Source organism: Brachyistius frenatus, unplaced genomic scaffold (assembly GCF_029030835.1).
Source record: "Brachyistius frenatus isolate BFR_SWC_R1_liver_20210118 unplaced genomic scaffold, ASM2903083v1 Contig_124, whole genome shotgun sequence".
Classification (NCBI taxonomy): domain Eukaryota; kingdom Metazoa; phylum Chordata; class Actinopteri; family Embiotocidae; genus Brachyistius; species Brachyistius frenatus.
The window spans coordinates 37,775-57,918 of NW_027210723.1; the positions used below are offsets into that span (position 1 = coordinate 37,775).

General features: G+C 39.1%; 2 protein-coding genes across 2 annotated transcripts in view; one reads left to right on the plus strand and one right to left on the minus strand.

Annotated features, from left to right (window-relative positions):
- The window catches only part of mcph1 (microcephalin 1), a 28,943-nt gene extending 9,477 nt beyond the window's left edge, over window positions 1-19,466 (plus strand). Inside the window, exons 14-15 of the mRNA XM_069713999.1 lie at window positions 18,632-18,869; window positions 18,965-19,466. Coding sequence (XP_069570100.1) covers window positions 18,632-18,869; window positions 18,965-19,026 — 300 coding nt within the window. The 3' untranslated portion in view covers window positions 19,027-19,466. The remainder of the gene's footprint in view (window positions 1-18,631; window positions 18,870-18,964) is intronic.
- On the minus strand, window positions 117-13,991 carry angpt2a (angiopoietin 2a). The gene is made up of 9 exons (XM_069714005.1): window positions 13,472-13,991; window positions 9,404-9,559; window positions 8,189-8,310; window positions 7,848-8,086; window positions 6,666-6,793; window positions 6,127-6,228; window positions 5,096-5,262; window positions 3,626-3,756; window positions 117-1,864 (listed from the first exon to the last, which is right to left on the minus strand). The coding sequence occupies exons 1-9, from the start codon at window positions 13,739-13,741 to the stop codon at window positions 1,692-1,694; spliced, it is 1,488 nt and encodes a 495-aa protein (XP_069570106.1). The 5' UTR covers window positions 13,742-13,991; the 3' UTR covers window positions 117-1,691.
- Window positions 19,467-20,144: the final 678 nt, after the last annotated feature.

A 20,144-nucleotide genomic window follows, 5' to 3' on the forward strand; every position in this document is an offset into this window, starting at 1 on the left:
TTAATTTCTCCCATTTTATAATCAGAATTACATTTACAAATCATCTCAGCTGCATTCCTTTTTGACACTTAAACTAATAAAGCATTGTAAAACCAAAGCCAAGGAAGTTGGACGGAAACCTGCTAATTTTTATTGCCAGTCATCCATTTACAATCGGCTTGTTTTTCCTGAAGCATCCTGTGTGAAATGTGGATGTTGCCTCTTCCTGAACTCGTCATTCATGAATCACTGTCCTCTCCTGCCGCTGTGGGGGAAGACATGGGGTCTTGATGGAGACAAATGTCAACACGTTTTCTCATGAAATTGCATGATGGCTTTTGTTGTGGCAGACAGAATATTTGTATTGGCTTGACAGGAGAATTGCATCAATGTGATGAATTACTTTGATTTCTCATTCGTCTGATCAATTGGATTTGCCCAAAATATACATTTGGTTATTTTATCCATTGGTAGTTTCTCAATTTATTTACTTCAAATTCATTATGTCATGACTTGTCAATATAAAATTACAAACAGATTTTGTAATAGAGGATTTGCATTTTATATGTGTAGTTGAACCCATTATTGACCAAAAAAAAAGGAGGGTCAAAAAACACAAGTTTGGAGCATTTTGAATTTATTATGGTTGTTTTTTTTCCGACGAAACTACACAAAGATTTGAAAAATGATGAAATCGTTGTCAAGCAGCTGTCATTCACTGGACTGAAACTTTGAGGCTTACTGTGTGTCACCCACCATGAAGCTTACTTAAACTCTCTGCCTTGTGGTGAGTGTTTAATATTCAACTTCAGTTATATACTGTTACTGCTGGTCGATTATTCAAACACTCCTAAAGCCAGTGTTGAGATATTGAGCTTCTTCACTTGCCCAACTTTTTCATTAACTTGTCTTTTTCTTGCTTTGAAAGAGACATTACATAAATGAAAAAAAACTTAAACTCCCAAAGGAATGCAAAAAGGTCATCGTCATACACAAGCATATGGGATGGTACTGCAGAAATTTTTTCAGATAATTCTTCTTAGTTTACATTATGTGCAATGAAATCATTGACTAGGCAGGAACAAGCACTCAGGCTCTGTAACAGATCTCATTCATATATTATAAAGTTAAATAGCAACTTTAAAATCTACATATAAATTAAACAACAAATGTGCATACTTTCTCTTGAGTAAAACAATGTTAGCGTAACAGAAACATTTGTTGTGGCATTTTTACATTAGCATTTACATTTTAGGAAAATATTCCACAACACATAACAATCACTTTGAGCCAGTTGGTGTTTGTCTGCATGTTGTACCATAGTCTCTTTTGTACAATGACATCGGCAGCTATTATTCAAAATATAGTTAAATTCAAATAAAATTATTCAACAAATTAAATTAATTAGTGTCACATTTATCTCCTATCTGGTTAGCTAGCTGTTATTACCTTATGTAATTACTATACCCTCAATAATCTACATACCACAGTCATAAGTATTTTTAATATAGATATTTGTCAGTGTCAATTTGACTTTGACATTTTTCTGCAACAACAAATTTGATTCAAATTAATAAACACATGAACATGCACAAAGGTATACAAAAATATTTCCATGTAGGGCTTTGGCCCTTGTGAGAATTTTTATTTTTGGCTTTGTTGTTTGTTGGGCAGAATTTCCCTCTCACTCCGTTTAATGTGAGAGTGACAGTTCAAAGGGAGCCTGAGAAGTCTGCTGGTCTGATCATCATTGTGGTGGACTTCAGTGAATAGCCCGAGCCCTTCCAGTAGTACCATTTGATTCCATTGAAGCGATTGGAGTTTTGGCCTTCTTGGTAATATATCCCATTTAGATTGGACGGACCGCAGGCATCAAACCACCAACCTGTAACATTAAAACATTGAATGTGATGTTGTTAAAGAGAATAAAGCCGGGTTCTCTCTACCGTTATAACACTTAGGTGCAGCACCAACATGTTTTTTCACAGCACCTAAATGTGACGATAAGCTTTGTTTTACTAATTTAGTGATTATTATTTATGTGTATTTTTTAAATAAATCGTGTAATCATTGGTCTGAAATTGTGTGAAAATGCATCGTTTTTTGAGAACTAACTGCTCACTACCCACCGCCACAAAAACAGGAGGGTGAGTGCTGTCTTTTGTGCATTAAGATACCTATTTTAAGTAGTTCCTTGGGCAAATTTTATACATTCAGCTGTGACCTATGTATCAAATTGTTCCATGACCGCAGGGCAAAGCTATGAATTAAAATCACATTACTACAAAATGTAAAGCTGCTTTTCATCCAAATCATAATTTTTTTTCTATATTATATATGGAGGATTTCTGTTCATTTATACACATTACAAACTGATTGAGTTATCTTTTTTTTTTATTATTATTATTTGATACACGGTAACAATTAAATGCAATTTAATATGACCCTTCCAATATAGCCCTTCGTAGAGATTATTGTTAAAGCTAAATCAGAGAGGAGTTAATTCAGCTTTGTGATAATAGAGTTTAAAAGCACTCAGCTCTGCATCGATTTAACGTTACACTCCTGTAACATCATCAGACTCAGAAAAAAGACTGATGATTAGAAGTGAGGCAGCAGAGTCAAAGATGTGCTCTTTTATTCCCTGTATTCTTCTTCTTTGTCAAGACCCACAATGCAAATCGACCACCGGCAGTTCAGTTAGATTTGTGTGTTATGACACTTGTGGCTACGTAGCCTCAAGCAGAGAGGAAGAGCCCGACACAGAACTTTATTCTTCCTCCACACCTGCAGATATTTTTCCCTTCACCACTTGTTTTCTTTTGTCCCTCCTGATGCTGCTTCAAATGACATCTTTTGAGGCAATTTATCTCCATCCGGTGCCATAGACAACTTCCATATACAACTTTTTTTTTCACATTGGCATCAGTGCTCCGCAACACCTGTAAAGAGACTGACGTGTGAAATTGGTGGAGTTCCTCATTACAGTTGCAGTTAGTCCTTTCGTTGTTTTGACACGCGTTATGTTGAGAAATGTATCTATTTATTTTTCAACCCCCGTTTACAAACAATATTCATTACGTTCATTCAAATTTTTGTTGATTTGAAATAGGCAGTTTCGTATTAGTAAGGACAGAACCTGCTTGACTCTTTTCTCTGGCCCTGTGCCGCTTGGTCACGATCGTGTATAATGTGTCTACGGAGTCCCCTGAGAGAGACCCCTCGTGGGAAAAAAGGGGTAGGGCTCGAGTTTTCATGCTTTCCTGCTCACTTGGCAGACCCCAATACAGAGGGAGACAAACTTCTGGCAACAGAGTCACTTTCAGGGAAATGAAGGAGGACCTTTAAACTGCACGAGGAGAGAGGGAAAAGCTCTGTTCCCAGGCTATTAATGTCAGCCATTGTAGGGGCTGAATTCCCCAATGAGTTGATCAGTGATTAAGGCTGAGCTAATTGTGCTCTTTGACATGGCCACAAAAGTATGGCAGGCATTGGAATGCCCTCGAAGATTTTTGGAGGCAAGTGCCAAGAGTTGTGTGGGTGGGAATGTGTTCCACAACAATCGGCCATCACAAATAAACACAGTTATTGTATTATCCCGATGAGCAAAATTATTTAAAAGCACAAGTTATAATGCGTTTCTTACCGCCTGTTGTCAGCTGTGAACACTTGCAAACACATTTGTCGTTGTCTGCATCCTTTGTACTGAAATCGCTTCCTGGCTGCCCGATGCTGCTTATTTTGCCTGCTGTTCCACTGTAGCCTTTAAGGTGTATCCTGTAGAATGGAAAAGGAAAAATGAAGGAAGAGAAGGAGGAAGTCTGTGATTGCTGTTCCTCAAAAGGCAACCGTCACTCAGTCCATTGGCCATAGCTTTTACTGGTGCTGGATCTAAAATGGGTTTTGTCACTGATAACAGTATGATCTGTTTCCACCGTCTTTCTTCACTTCTTCAGTTCATTTTTGTTCATTTCTGCCGATGTTGAATGAATTTAACAGGCATGCTTTCATGCTATTTTTTTTTTTTTTATCTTATGGCAATTGATTTGCATAATGCCATTTTGTTTTTCGTTATTTGGCACTGTTGAGCCAACATTTGTAAGACCACATTCGTCATAGTTAAGTCAACTGAAGACCTGAATGGAACTGTGTTGAATTCGGCCATTTCAAGGTCTGTTTGTCAAATTCAAAGGAAGTATCCTTTGCACTCCTGAAATCAGGTTTGGTTCGGAAACAAAAATACTTCTGATGTTTGTGTTATTGCCAAGAGCTGATGACCGAATGTCAGAAAACCAAGACATTTGATGTATTTCCTATTTTCAAATACTGACCGGTTTTATTACATTTTCTTTGGGCTGATGCCAGTACGTCAGTATCAGGAAGTATTGAGTCTTATACTGCAAGAACTACCATCCAGAGGAATTTTATGTTTCTTGCTTTTAAATAGTAGTGGTTTGTCTCAAAGTAGTTTTCCAAAGGTAAATAATACAGGCCAGGGAAACTCTGTGCATCTGTCAGAGAAAATCATAGAAGACTGTAGAATGAACTTTCTTCTGCATGAGTGAAAATAATTAACAACCAGAGCCAATTAAGTGGGAAAATCATCACAAGTACTGTCAGTGTTACTGTTAATGCAGCAGGGAATCCACAATAGAGAAATAGCTTGATAATCCGACTGAAGATCTGGTTGCAGATACTGTTGAATGATAAAACATTACAGCCGGCCTTTGGAAGATGTGTTTGTATGAAAGAGAATACATTACGCTTTCTCTAAAGATGGTGCTTCAAAGAGTTAAAGACTATGCTTTGTCTGAGGCCGCTCGCTTTTGAATGTTGTTTGACACAGTCATTTATTTCTTCTTAATGATTTAAAGCTTTTAGTTTTGATGCCATGCTTCAATTACGTTCCTTAGTAGACTCTTGTAAAAGAGAAACATAATTAGCTGATGGGTTTTTCTTTTTGTCCTTAATAATTTAACAGCTACACAAGTTTTGAATTTTTTTTGCTGGAAGAACAAAAATTCAACAAAGTGCTCTGTACTTGCCACTTAGCCTAGTATCTGACACATGTATTACTAAGGGACCATTTATTTCTGAGGATGTCAGTACAACGTACTTGTAATTTTGTGCTTCACTGCCGAGAGAAAACTCATCATATTTTGAGAATCCAGAGTTTCCTTCCCAGTCGCTCAGCTGGATCCTCAGTTTGTAGGACTGTTGATGTGTCAGTCTCGAGACAAATTCATTTCCTAACCAGAATTCAGCCAGCGGCTCTCCGAAACCCTGAAAAGACACGAAAGAAATGGGATTAAACCTCGTGGAACCGCTGCCGAAGGACCGTGGTGATTACGTTTTCTTTCAACAAAAGAACAGACCAACAGAGGACACCGTGACCTGCACGTTTCTTGGCTGAGACATTGAGTCTTACTGTCTCCTGGAACTAAAATATTTAATCAGAAATACACAAAATACTGACAGCAGTCAACAAAACAGTCAGAAATATTAACACTAACAGTGAGATGTTAATTAAAAAAAGTTGCACTGTGATAGTAAATGACATGGATGCTTTCATTTGTAGTGACCGCTTGAAGGTCCTTGAGATGCGACTCTGAGACTCTCTTGTCATTGTGTTGGCTCATTTATGTCCTTCTTGGCGTTGGCAATGCTAGACTTTAGTTTTGGGAATCATGTAGATCCTTTTATGATGGTATATTATAAGCAAAGTTTTATAATATGCACTGACATAATAACAAATACGCTGTGTTTGAAGCTGGGACTTGATTGATGGCAAATAGCAAAAATTATTGTGGGGACCCTATGGCATTATTTTCATAAATAGCAGAAGTTGAAGTTGGTGTATGCGTGCGTGTGCGTGTGTGTGTGTGTGTGTGTGTGTGTGTGTGTGTGTGTGTGTGTGTGTGTGTGTGTGTGTGTGTGTGTGTGTGTGTGTGTGTGTGTGTGTGTGTGTGTGACCCTGTGTCATTTGGATCACATTAAGGACTTGCCTCAGAGTGACAGTGCAGAATCACCAGGTCCTTAAAGTCTTGTATATGGCCCAAAACAAATCTGGCCACTGTTATGTGCATTGAAGACAGTCACCTAGGTTATATTTTTTGAAGGGAAGAATTTGCTCTTGATAGCGTTTACCTTTTTGTACTCTTGCCACGTTCGGTGAAAGTCAACACGGCCGTCAAAGCGTTTTTGTAGCACTGTCCATCCACCTCCTTCTGTCTCCATGTCACAGAAAGCCTTTAAACACAAGAAAAAAAAAAGATGCTGCCAAGATTAGAAATTTTAAAAATGATGCTCTGTAAAGAACTCGTGCACATTTATATCTTGACAACGCTGTTTTATTTGAATTGAATTAAAACGAATGTTGTGTTGCGGAGAAAGCATCACTAGTGAAGTCCAAGTTGCTGAAAAGTATCTAAGGAGATCACAGTTTTTGTTCAAGCATGCACATCATTAATAGAAGTCTGAGAACATGTTAATTGAACTAGCCCGCCCTCAAACACAATACTTTTTTGTGTGCATGTCATGATTTAGGTGTTCACTCACACACATGCAGGCAGAGTGGTTCTGAATAATAGAATAAAACAACCCATCTCGTTAACCACCGGGTTATTGGTGATCTGAGTGCCCTGCACACTTAGACAGATGAAAACGATTAAACAGGCTTACTTTACCTTTACCTCCATCGTATTGTTGGGTAATGTGAGAGTGTAAACGCCGCTGTCGGTGTTTCCGGACTTGTAGACAGCAGCACAGTCCATATATGTTGTAGGAGTGTCCTGCATCATGACAGTTTTGGTCTCTGCAGAAATTTAAAAAAAAAAAAAAAAAAAAAAAAAATCATCCTTTTTTTTAATTGGACAGTACAGTTATACTGCATTTCTTTGGTACAGTAGTTTCACATCTTGTGATAATAATAAAGGTCATAAAGGCCGTCAGTAAGGATGGTCCCTGCTCATTCAAGTATGTCAGCGCCACCGTACACTACAGCCCCTTTTCCACTTCCAGTCTTTGCTCTACTTTACTGGACTCTACTTCTTTTGGTTTTCCATCAGCCAAATGTGACAAAAGGTGACATAAAAACACTGCAGACCACTGATTGGTCAGAGAATTGTTGCAATCACTGTATGCTTGACTTGGCTTCTTCTCAAACAAAATGTGTCCCTTCGCTTGGACAAACCCTCCACTTTTTTGGTGTGTATCCTCTTGACAATGATTTTTACATTAGTTTCACGCATCGTCACTATAGTAACAACAAAGAGATGGTTCTACCTATATATATATTAGAAAACAAAATTCTGAAAAATACCTGGCATCAAAAGTGAGTAGAGTTGAGTCCGTAGCCAAAAAACTGAAAATCTGATGTAAAACTCTAGTTCTTAAAATAAAAACACTGATACTACTCTCATATCTGTCCACGGAATATAAGGCTATAACCAGAATTTTGTTAGCTGACGCTACTTAACAACTGGAAACAGTATGACGTAGCAAAAGTTAAAACAATCCATCCACTAGGAACTGGAGAGAGCCGGGCTACCTGCTTCCCCCTGTTCCCAGTATTTGTACTAAACATGGCTAACCAGCTACTGGCTCTAGCTTCATACTTAACAGACAGATATTACGATGGTATTCTTCTCATTTAACTAATGGCCAGAATAACAAACCATTTCTTTTAAACAGTGTTCGACAACCAACGATACTCAGTGGCTCCAGCTTTCTCCGCCTACAGGTCAGGACTGTGGTTGTACCGGCAGCTCCCCGAGTGAACGTGTACGTGAATGTGTGAGGGATACTTAAAAGACTTCATCGAAAGCTGTACGGGAATCGGGTTACGATGACCTGAGGTGCTGACTCACCTCGAGCAGCGCTGGCAGAGATGGTGTAAATGAGGTTGTTCACAGTGTCAAGCAGCTCCTGCTGCTGATGCTGCAGGACGGTGTTGTTGGTGGAGACTTTGAGCAGCTGCTGCTCCAGCTCTCCTATGACGGCTGTCTGCCTCAGTATGAGAGTCTGGAGCTGCTCCTTTTCTTCTCGGAGCATCTTCAGCTCCACCTGCCTCTGCCCCTCCAAATCCTCCACTTTCTTCTCCAGAAAACTGAGGAGAAGCATGCGAGAGCTTTGTCTTTCCTCTAGCCAAACACTGTATTGTGAGAAAATTATCTTTTTTTTTTTTTTCAACTTTGATTGATGTTCTCACCTGTTTCTGTCATTCAGTTTGTTGATGTCATTTGTTTGAACAATTAGTTGTTTTTCCAACTTGTTGGTTGACAAGGAATTTTCAAGAAGTTTACGCTCGAGTCGAGTTGTGTGATGAATTACCTGAAACCAAAAGAACAACATAGAGCCGTTCATTTAATGTGTGTCCCCCAGAAATATCTTTTAACAGGTCATCCATCAAGGCATCCTGTAGACATTACAATACTCCAGATTATGATCTAAATGTCTTGTAATATCTTTATATCAAATGGTTCATATTACTCTCAGGAAGGGTAAGAATGACATTTGTGTCCCCACACAACAATTGAAATGAGGATGTATCCCAATGAAACGCTGCTCTACTATAGATGGAATATTTAAAATCTGAATGATTCAGTTGCGTCAAACATTCCCACATTGTGCTGCCTTTTGTTTGATAGAATTGATAAATAGCAGGATAACTTGCAGCAATTCAGAGATTACGTATAATACCGTATTGAAAAACAGCTGTAAACGTGTAATTAAGATCCTAAATGTCCTAAAATATGGAAAAATATGAAAATGTGTCTGGTCAAAAGCTAGTTGAAACAATTAGCTCTGTATTGCGATAGTTGATCAAGTTCAACAGGAGTTCATTTTGCTCTCGTAGAGTGAACAAACAGCCTTCTGCAAAATGGAAAAACATGACGGGAAAGAACAATCAAATTCCAATACAGCAGACATACCTGAACAAGGGAGAACTTTGGGAATCCATGTATTTTCACAGACCAACGTATTGAACTAAACTCTGAGGTTGGGGACCTTGCCACTAATTTCCCAGTTCGGAGGAACTGAACTCAGCAAAAAGCAGGTTGTTTACATGGATCGTAGCTATGTGTCTCCAATGGAGCTGTTGATGTCTTTGAACAGACGGATGTCTGATTGTGACAAACTGATAGACCCTTTCTCTGGGAATACGAGTGTGCTAATAACAGGAAATGCTGTACAGTCGGCTCACATAAGGTCATTGACGTGTAGCCACAATAATAAACTGACGCCGTCATGCCCGTTTTTCCGTCCGCTTATTTTTTTAACACTCTGAAGCTACAGTATTTATTGCAGTGTATCACAGAGCGCACTCGGGCATGAATCTTTGAATGCACAGAACAGGAAGGTGGAACAATCACATCTGCTGTGCTTTTGTGGCGTTAGGAAAAAACAGAATGTGCAGCCTCACCTGTGCCTCCACGTTGGTGAGCTTCCTTGTTTGCTCGGCCGTTTGACTCAGCAGGTTCGTCCCAATTTCAATCATCGTGGCTGTGTGGTTGTGCACGGCGGTCTGTTGGATTTGGACCATGTCCTGCTTCATGCTGTCCTGTATGTACGTCTCCAGCTGCAACACAAAAGAATGACAATTAGTGTGAGGCCGGTTTTAAGAGTGGTTGATTACTATCATTAGGTTTTGCTTTGCATGCACAACCCCAGGTGTGACATCCACGCAGGAGTTCGGACTGACAGCTGATTTCTACGAAACAACTACGTTCCGCTGCTGTCGCGGCTCGGTTTCTCTCTGCGGTGGGTGAGAGAGAAACAAACCAGTGACTAAATCTGTTCCACTCAAACTAAAACACCTTTTAACATCACATAGAAAAAAAATGGTATATTTTATTTTTGTATTGTATTTTATCCACATCACATAAGGAATGCACTGTCTTCCCAAAATATCCACCGTGATGTTTAAAAATAAATCTTTGATAACCATATATTTGTAATGCTAAATTAAGATGAAATAAAATTTAAAAAAAAAAAAGTAATAATAATTATAACAACTTCCTGATGGTACTGTACCACAGTGAACTGATGCAGCACAGTTGTTCCATTTTTAACCCTCCTGTTGTCCTCGGGTCAAAATGACCCGCAGCTGTGTTCAACCAAGTTCTACTTTATTTTCATATTTTTTGGGGATCATTGGTGACAAGGAGGCTGTGAGGGTTTCTTTAAAGAATGATGACCAATGATCCCCAAAAAATATAAAAATATAGAAATAAAATAGAACTTGGTTGAACACAGCTGCAGGTCATTTTGACCCGAGGACAACAGGAGGGTTAAGGAGAGCAAGAGGGGATAGAAATGAACAGAATTGGATCATGACGAGGTCCTTTTAATGTTTACATAATGCAGTAGGTTGTATAATATTTACAAAGTCTCTTTGAATTGAAATATGAAAGTCATCAAATGTTTTCTTTGCAAATTAATTACAAACTATACTAATGAACTGTCTCGAATTAATGTAAAACACTGTGGAGTTCTGATGGAAACCTGCACAAAATCAAACCTTAATCATCGTTGCAACATTTGTTCTTATGTACCTTACAGTATTGCCAGATTTAGACCAAGACTAATCATTAAGTTATTTCCTGCATGGTGTTCCTGAGTGGCAATCAGGTCACCCGACTCGTAAACAGGATGGAAGTGTTGAGTGAGGAGTTACATCCTTCATGACAGCAACTGGAAACCAGCGTCACTGAATGTCTTTGTCATCTGCCCAAAGTTTTCCTACGTTATTTACTCATCAGTCAGTAGTGCAACCGCAAACAGACGTGTTTAGTATTCTTGTTACTTACGGCAAATACAACCAACAGCTGCAATCAGTGCTGATTTTGTTTGTCCTCAATCTCAGGGCGTCCAGGTTGTTTATGTTCTTGGGTACACGGTGATGTGTGGAAGGTTGTCATTTGAATTGTTGGCAGGATGTTTCTGTGACAGTCAATGATCTAATCAGTTGTTTACTCGGCGTGCCTCCAAGCGTCAGCAAGGAAAGACCGAGTTCCTCATTCACATAAGTGTGACAGTTTTTTTTTTCTCTCAGCTGGTGCAGCGTGATTCCTAACTTCTAAGTGTAAGTGACTATTCTCTGATTATTTTGAATAAATAAATAAAAGTTGGATCTTTTTGGAGTCTTAAAATGCAGAAAAGGTTTTCTTTTTGTAGATATTGTAAATAGGTTTCGGCAGTTTGAAGAGGTTTAACCTTTGACAGTCTGAATATAGAGCATATATACTCTAAGCTCTTCTATCCATCCACTGATTCATCCGTCCGTCAATCCAATAAAAGGTTTATAACCTGAGTCGGGCACCTCTGTGATCAAGTATAGTTACACGTCATCCATTCACACATCAATCAACGAACATGTCAGTCTCAGTCGCCAGCTTAATTCCCTTCAGTGTATTTTGGAGCGGAAACGTTTCACATATCTGGCTGGGTACATTTTACCCTGTGCATCTTTTAATCAAAAGTAAAACAAATATATAATTTGAACACTCCTATACAAGAATTAAAGTCGCACACAAGCAGCAAGTTTACAGCCACTGCAGCAGACCAACCTGTCTTAATATATTTACTTTTCAGCTGTAGGAAAATGTGGCTTTCTTATTTTATTTTTAATGACATAAATTATAGGACACCCACACTTCTCTACCACAACTTGCCACTATGTACTGTCACACAGTGTTTGGTTCTCAATGATAATGGCCAAAGCACCGTTGCCTAACAGGGTTTTCGCAGGTTTGCGGAGGGTTTAGGTGCTGTGGTAGCAGTGAGGGGTGGTAGGCACTTATTTGACTCAAAAGCTATGCATTTTCACATTAATTTGCACTATTATCATTACAATATTTATTTAGAAAGGCACTGTCTCTCTGCCATAAATAGTAATAATCATCAAAAATTGGTAAAACAAAGCTGAAGAAATGCTCGGGTGCTGCACCTACATGCTACGAGGGCCAGGAATACCTGCCTAATGATGGCTTCTTTACAAACTCGGATGCCTCTCCCCTATTAACTGTGAGCTGGAGTAAGGTCTAGGTTTTTTATAATTAACAGTCAGCCTTATATTAGAGTGCTATCAGGCAGTGTGAGTATTCTTTATGGCAAATTATGAATCCAATTTTAAGAAATAACTTTAATGTTGGGAAGATTAACCATTAATCTTGCCATTATACATACTAATATAAGATACAGGAATATGAAATGTATGGCAGCTAATTAATAAAACATTTTAGCAGCATAGCACCAGCCCCACTCGTCTAGCACCTGCACAAGGTTTTTTGGGATGTGCATACTTAATTCTTTAACCATCAGTCTTTGCACCTTAGCTGTGATCTCTTTATTTATTCAGGAGAAGGTACCAGTGTCTTCCTTTACACAGTCTGATGTGAAACAGATAAAGTATGCTGACACAAGTACAACTAAACCTTTAGTGACACATCATCAATCAACACTGTTGGAGTGTAAGAGATGTGTAACTTGTCGGTACATTAGATGTGCTGCTGGACTTGGTAAAATGTTCCTTTGTATTGCGAGCAGGCTTTGATTTTTCGGTCTGTATGAGCGTAGCACCGTGAGCGCTCCTGTGAAACGGATCCGAATTTGTTTTATATAACGAGACAAGGATCGTGAGATCACGCTGAGAGCTCTTCTCGTCTTGTCTGGCTCATCTTGTGAGGTTCTGATCATGAATCACACTCTGAAAAGAGGGACGAAAGGGGGCAAGAAAAGAAGCAGTTCACTTCTTTCACTAGGACAAGTAATGGCTCAGCAAACTGAAAGGAAAGTATGCATCCCGCGTGTGGACACCTGTGTTGAGCTGTGTTGAGTCTTTGTCAGTCATCAAACCCATTATGCTCCTTTCTACTGAATACAAGTGTCTCACAGACACTCGGCTCATTCAATGTGTTTGTTTCCACATTCGTTTAATCAAAAAAAGATTTTTAAAGAATGATTTTTATAAATATGTATATATTTTAAGAGGGTACTTCATATATATATATGTATATGGTTACAGCTCTGATGTAACTTTAGTTACATTTGCAAATAATTGTTCTTGATAAAAGTAAACTTTCCTCATTTAAAGGGATTCTATGTCCTGTATTGGTCAAACCTAACTTCAGCCCATCACATGAAATGGGAAGATTTCCCCCTGGTAATTTTCTGTTCCACCTGCAAAAGTATTTTCAATACTTTCTCATGGGTTTAGGGGAAAATCTTGCAGTTATCAATTTGATCAAGTTTCTGGTACAATGCGCACAAGTTGTTTTTCTTCAAAATCCCTCCTCTCCTGGAAGCGATAATCTCTCGTCTGACACCTCTGTGGAGGCTCATTCAGCTCATTTTTATCCTCTTACACATCATTGCAGTTTTTCTAAAAAAAAAAAAACTAGACTTGGTTCTTTTTTCATTACTCTCATATCTCTGGGATAAAAACAGTCACGGTTATCACAGTGATATCATGGGTGTGACACAACTTTACCCTAAGCAGCCACTGTGTGTTGTTCTCCATGATGATCTCCAGTTGTTCCAGCCTCTGAGCCGCCTCGTTGTTGTCCGCGGCTCCATCCTTTTGAACTGGGTTGTTGTAGTTGTTGTTCTGCGTTTGGCAGTTTTCCTGCTCGGGCAGCAGAAAAGTGTAGCTGCATGGGCCGTTTTGGATCTGATATGGTCTCTTACCAACAGCACTGTATCCTGTTCCCACACCAAGGCAGAAGCTTAAAACTAGTAGGTCCACATTCAGCATCTTCATAGTAGTGCTGGAGTAATGTTAGCACAATTAGAATCTTATGGATTTTCTTGAATCTTCTTTCAAATAATCGGATGTCTTTCCCCAACGACATCCAAGTGTAAACAGCTCTCTGGAGGTTTTGCAGATTGCCTTTATTACCTCTCAGTGGTAGGAGGAGAAAAAGTCATCCGGAATTGGAGGTAGTGTGTCCTTAGGTTACTGGTGCCAGACTGCATGTGCTTGCCTTTCATCAAGCCCCCGACCACTTGCTAAAGTGGTTTAAACTCTCTCGCTGGGAGTTTAAACCACTCCCCCCTCACTGTGGTCAGTCACTGTGAAGAGCAGTGAAGTGGAGATTCCTTTCACTACGCACTCGCTAACCAACACACATGGAGCAGAGGCACAAACTACACATCTTCCACTATATCCTCTACAATACCCGCATGTTTTTTTTTCCTGCCGGAGTTGAACAGCTACTCAGGATGCAGCTGTCCACCTTCAGCACACTCTTTGATAGTAGCAGCGTCCATCCCATTCATTGAAAAATGTTTCCCAGCCTACGACAAACACACAAGCACCTTGAATGGGAGATAGCTTTCATTCAAATTATTTTTATGAACTCTTTCCTCTTGCCTTGTTCTTATTAGAAGCTTTATCTATATTAGAATACAACTTTGCAGAGACCTAATCTGCAGATTTTCCCTTTTTTGGACTTCATAATCTTCTTTTTTTTAAATGTTTTTAACAAACTCATCATGTAACAACACATTCCAAAATTCCCTGCTCTTACTTTGGGTCTCAGGGTCCATAAAGTCTCACATTATCATGTACTGGTACAAACTAAAGTGGCCATTTGATGGCCTCTGACCACAAAACAGTCATGATGTTTTTATTTGCCTCTGCTTCAGGGCAGATTTCTGCCATTTCAGTTTAAATGACCTCAGCAGAGCTCATAAGTCACAAGTATAAAAAAAAGCATTATTTTCTCAAAGCCTTTCAGATTGGAAAAGTAATGTAAAAGAGAAAAAAAAAAAATTTCTGGTCAGAAAAATGTTAGATTTGTTAGAGATGTTTTTTTTTTTTTTTTTTAGAAATGTTGGCTCGTTAGACTTACTTTGTCCGTTTTTAAATACGTGTCCAAGTGGTGGGTGTTGTCTGGATCCTGGCCCATTCATTTCTACACGAGCCTGTAATTTTAAGTGTGATTCTGGGCGATTTATTAATGGCAGCATTGTCATTTTCAGTCGTGTTCTGTTGTTAAAGAGAATGGAATATTTCCAGACATCCTTTGCGAACAACTTGATCTGAAATGTGATTTTGTGGTTGATGCATTGATTCACTGTAAAAAAAAAAAAAAAAAAAAAAAAAAACATATTTTGAAAATGAATCATGGGAATCTTGAGTTACTTTAACTGGAAAATTAGGAGGCTGGTTCCCAACAACGTATGATGATGCAGCCATATACAACCTTTATCTGTTCGAGTTTTATCCTGCAACACAAATGTTGATGTGCGGAATCTTTTCAATCTAATTGCAGCATTAACTCATCCTGACAAAGTTTTTTTTTTTTGCAGTCAGTAAAGCTTGAATGACATCAGGGAACCAACTGCAGGTGAACTTTGAAGGAAGAGCTATATATTGTCCACTGAATAGTAATTTTACTGTCAACTGCAGCATATTTCATTCTTTGACAGGAAAGCTCAGCCTCAGATTGGCCCTCCGCAGTAATATAGAAACCCAAAACAGAATTGTAGGAAGTAGGCTGATGTAATAGTTTCTGTATAAAGGAAATGCAACATATTTAAGGCACATTACCACAGAGGAAGGACTTGCCGTCATTCCAAAAACACGTACTTTTTCAGGTGTTCGGGCTGAATCACTCAAACAGTCGATTCAACTGCACCAGTCTTTGTATTTAAATTTACTTTACAGTTATTGAAAGCACAGGAGAGGGAAGAAACAGTGATTCAGTTAAACTAACTTCACTAACAGGAATCATTTGTTGAATTTGTCACGGAGCCACATCCTACGGATACCACACACAAGACAGCTTGCTCATGCTGTGAGCATATATGACGTCTTCTGAACTGTCAGGCACACGCTGTATTTTGTGTTACGGGGATGTGAATTTTCATTTATTCTTGCCTGATTGCTGGGCTGCACAATCTGTCTCTGCTGACTCGAAAAGAAACATTTCCCTGTACTGTGTGTCGGGAGAGATATTGATTAAGTTGTCAAAGTAAGGAGGTGGGATTTTCTATGTGCTGATCCAGTTTTAGGTTGAGAATTGCTGGATTGTGTTCTTCGCGTGGACGAGCAGAAAGTGTCAGTGGGCGATTTGAGACAACACTACCTTTTTAAAATGAATGTACTACACATGTCAGTGTACTAATATGTAAGAGTACTAACAGAAGTACACTAACTGATTGAGTCTTATCAGTCAGACCGGTCCTTCCTGATTCGTCACATCTCTGTCACGTGACCCTCCAGAGACAAACTCTGTCAGCCATGACTACTAGTGGTTAATTTAACATGGGGAGCACGTTACTGGTGTTGCTGACCTTGTTGTCTCTGCTAGCAGCTGTGGTGCAATTAAATTGTGCATTTTATTATTCTGCCGCTGCGTTCGTAGAAAGGAGGCAGCTATTGTCCAGCAGCATCATCAGCATGTTAGTGTGGATGCGGATTAGTTCAAAAATGGTGCCAAAGTGCTCACGTGGTGGTCATTTACACAAATGTGACAAATCTCGACAGAAAGCTATTATTTCAAATTGATGAAGCCGCTTTTCCAGTCTTGCTCGTAGTGTTGTTGAAAGCGTGGGGCATTGTGTGATTAAAAGATCATTTTACTTTTCTGGCACTCTTTCCTGTTGCCCTTTTGTGTTGGACTGTTTTTCTCCCATAATAGACCTTACATATGGTCTTCAATCATTCCCTTTAGTGGGGGTTCATTTTAACCTGACACCGACTCCTGGATCCTCTGACACAGCTGCTGATTTCTTGACATAGAGGGAAAAACCTGTGCGAACATTGACAAAAGACTGAAACCTTTAAAGCTTATTTCCCGGCATTCGACTTAGAATAGAGCAGATTGTCCCCTTCAGTTTATTAACTGACCCCTGCTGGATACAGAGCAGGCCTGTAGTGACAGCTTAGAGCGTCACTCATCAAACCTTCAAAGAGGTTCACATTCTGCTGTCACAAAATTGACTTTTCACATTTACCAACGGTGTAGAAATGTTCTACTCGTTCTAACAATCGGTGTTGCTGTTTAAATTAGCTTTCATGGTGCAGTCTTTCGGTCGTGGCTTTCAAGGATCTGGATTTCACAACCAAATTCTTGCACTCCTGCTGTACTGTAGGTCCTGCAGCCACCTTCGGTCTAGTTTCAGTACTTCGATGCTGAGACTGGCCTGTGGGTATTCAATTTGTGGCTGTAATGACTTTTAGATGAGGATCATCAGAGTTAAAGTGGATACCTTATTTATCTATAATACCCCGGAGGAGACAAATAGAGTTCTATGAATTGAATTTATTCATCAGTGACAACAAATTTATAAACATCAATATAATCCAAAATGTGCCAAATTCATGCAAAAGGGGAACCCTATGTTATGCAGACTGATTAAACTAATCTTCCTTATGGAGATTAAAGTTTTTATGTTTGTCAGAGAAAAGACCTTTTGACTCACACAAGATACATCCATGAAACAGGAGACATGATTTTCCATTTTATACCTTGATTCAGTAGCACTACAAGGCGCAGACATTGAAAGCTGAAAATAACCTTAAGAATGTCTAAGACAAATCTGAATTGATAGATTAGTAAACAATCAGCAGGATTTTCATGAATATTTCACCATAAATCACACAACAGGAACTCATGATTACTGTAATTTTGTCTCTACGCAACCATTGTGCATCTACAGGGGATATTTCACTTGTGTACTCGTCTCATGACAGTGTGGGCATATACAGTATATACTGTATATTGTATACTTGTGCGTTCAGGCAGCTGAGAATTAGGAAAGGTCCCTTTTGGGAACGGCCCAATTCTTTGTTGAGTGCATTCCCAAAAGAGCAACATGGCAGTTTCCAGAAAATATGAACTATTTCTACTTTCAGAATGCAGTATAGTCACAAACAACCTCGTCGTCATCCACATAAACCACCCACAGACTCTATAAAAATGGACGTTGCTTCCAGATCTGAAAAGTAAAGCCAATGTATAAGTGCCATAAAGTCTAATATCCCCGAGGAGGGCTAGGGGCTGGTTCTAAAAAAAATCTCCGTAGACTCCCATTCAACTTCTCTCATGAAGGTACAAAGTCAGTAAATTTTCTCCCTAAATTCACTCCTGATCAGTATTCTGGTGATCCTTCTGAAAATAATTTAATAACTATATAGATCCCAGGCTTTAAAGAGAGGCATAATTGAGGTAGCGTCTCTGGTTTGATTGACAGGCATGTGGTGCCGTCGGGTCTACGGTATATATTTCGGTATACTTAATTTGACCACAATCACTGCCATGTCAAGTGATGCCAAACCTTCTTCTCTTGGCTTGTGGGATATTCTTAGTTCTACATGCCATTCATGTATATTTGTTTTCACTCTGAGGTTGTAACTTGCTCATGAACATTAGACTGACAGTTCCCTCACTCTTCTGTTGGCTTTGTTGCACTTCAAGGGCTGGAATATTTCGACGATCGTCCAATAAATGGTGGAAAACCTTTCTTTTGATAAACAAGTTCATTAGTAAGCTCTGGAGTTGATTTTAGTTTGTTTGGAAAGGGCCAGTCTAGCTCCATTCCCCTGTTTCCAGTTTTTATGCCAAGCCATGTCCACTGGCTCCTGGCAGTCGCTTCCTATTTACCATACAGACATGAGTGAGCTGCCAGTTTTTCTTCCCAGATATGTCGTCTCCAGAGGCACCTGTCTGCTGGGGAGCACCAGCAGGACCTGTTCCAAGCCCAGCCAGCCATGTTTGTGTCCCAGCATTCTCAGCCACCCACCCAGAGTCTGGTGGAGCTGATTGAGCTCTGTGGTGGAACAGTCTGCTACACCGTGCGGCAGGCAGGTATCTGCATCGGGAAGTACAGCGGCAGGAGGCCAGAGGGAAGCAGGATTCTGTCTGAGCAGTGGGTGCTGGGTAAGATATACTCTGCTAATCTCTGTGATAAATGCTAAAATCTTTTATCATGCCTGTAATGTTTGTTTTTCTCACTTTTTGTGGTTTTATTTCAGACAGCATCACACATCTGAAGCAGCTGTCATATGATAACTACGACCTGGAGTGCTGTCACTGAGTATTTTTTTGGGCTGTGAAGTTTAGTTTTATAAATTTTTTCCCCTGACTGTGTACCCTCATTTCTATCAGACAGTGTTCATATTCTGCAGGTTCATCATCTTGCTTTGCTGATGTGTTCAGTGTTCAATATATATAGATATAGATATAGATATCGATATCTATATATATTCTGTTTTTAAACACTTTTTGTCCCTGGTTACCATGGAAACCTGTACCTCTCTGGACAGTCTAATTTTCAACAATGTAATAAGCCACTGTGAAACATGGAAAATTGCCTTTTCATTTTGCATTTGTTTTCATAAAGTAATGACCACTACTCTAACTATTTTACAAGATGATTTTAGACCAACTTTCTGAGCCAGCTTAACACGCTAAGGCAATGTGAATTTGATATCCTCATAAAAACATTTTTTGATGATATTGTTAATAAATACTTCTTTTTTTTTAAAAATTTGTATTTGGCTCATTGGTTTTCTTATTGTCTGTCAAACAAACGGTCGTTTAAAATTCAAAGTCATCCGTTAACAACAACACATTTGGTGCAGACACCTTCAGGATCAAATCTTGTATGCCTATATTAATGTAACTGACTGATTTAAGAAAATAATTAAGATACTGAAGTTACTGCTCTTTTGATAGGAACAACTTAATTCTGGTCAAAACACAGTGGTGAGATAGATCAGTCTGCAGAGTGAGCAGAGTCCAGTCAGCAGGGTCACAGAGTGGCAGGTGACAAATGAACAAGCTGATGTATCACAGCTCTTACTCACACTTGTCATTTACGCAGCAGAGATAGAAAGAAGCATATCTTCTCAAATACTATATGATGCAAGCGTTAAATGTACAAGTGCTAGACTTTAGAATTGTTAGTTTTGTCATATCTATCTTGCTGTTACTATTTATTCAATTAATACATGCAAGTATACAAATTTGAAACAGTCACAACAGCACAGTGATTTCTGAGGCAAATCATGAAACTAATATGTAATATGTTCCAGCCTCTTGATCTTTTGGAGCCAATTAATTTGGCCAAGCCCAGTAAAATAAAGAAGTGTATCAATATTTAACTCCCAAATCAGCAGATTATGACTGATGGCAAACTGGGAAAAACCACAC

Excerpts from the sequence above, each read along its gene's own strand:
- angpt2a (XM_069714005.1), bottom strand. The coding sequence starts at position 13,741 with ATGAAGATGCTGAATGTGGACCTACTAGTTTTAAGCTTCTGCCTTGGT. Across the intron at positions 9,560-13,471 it reads ACACACAGTGGCTGCTTAGG|CTGGAGACGTACATACAGGA; the intron begins GTAAAGTTGTGT and ends TTTGTGTTGCAG. Across the intron at positions 8,311-9,403 it reads TCACCAACGTGGAGGCACAG|GTAATTCATCACACAACTCG; the intron begins GTGAGGCTGCAC and ends TTTTGGTTTCAG.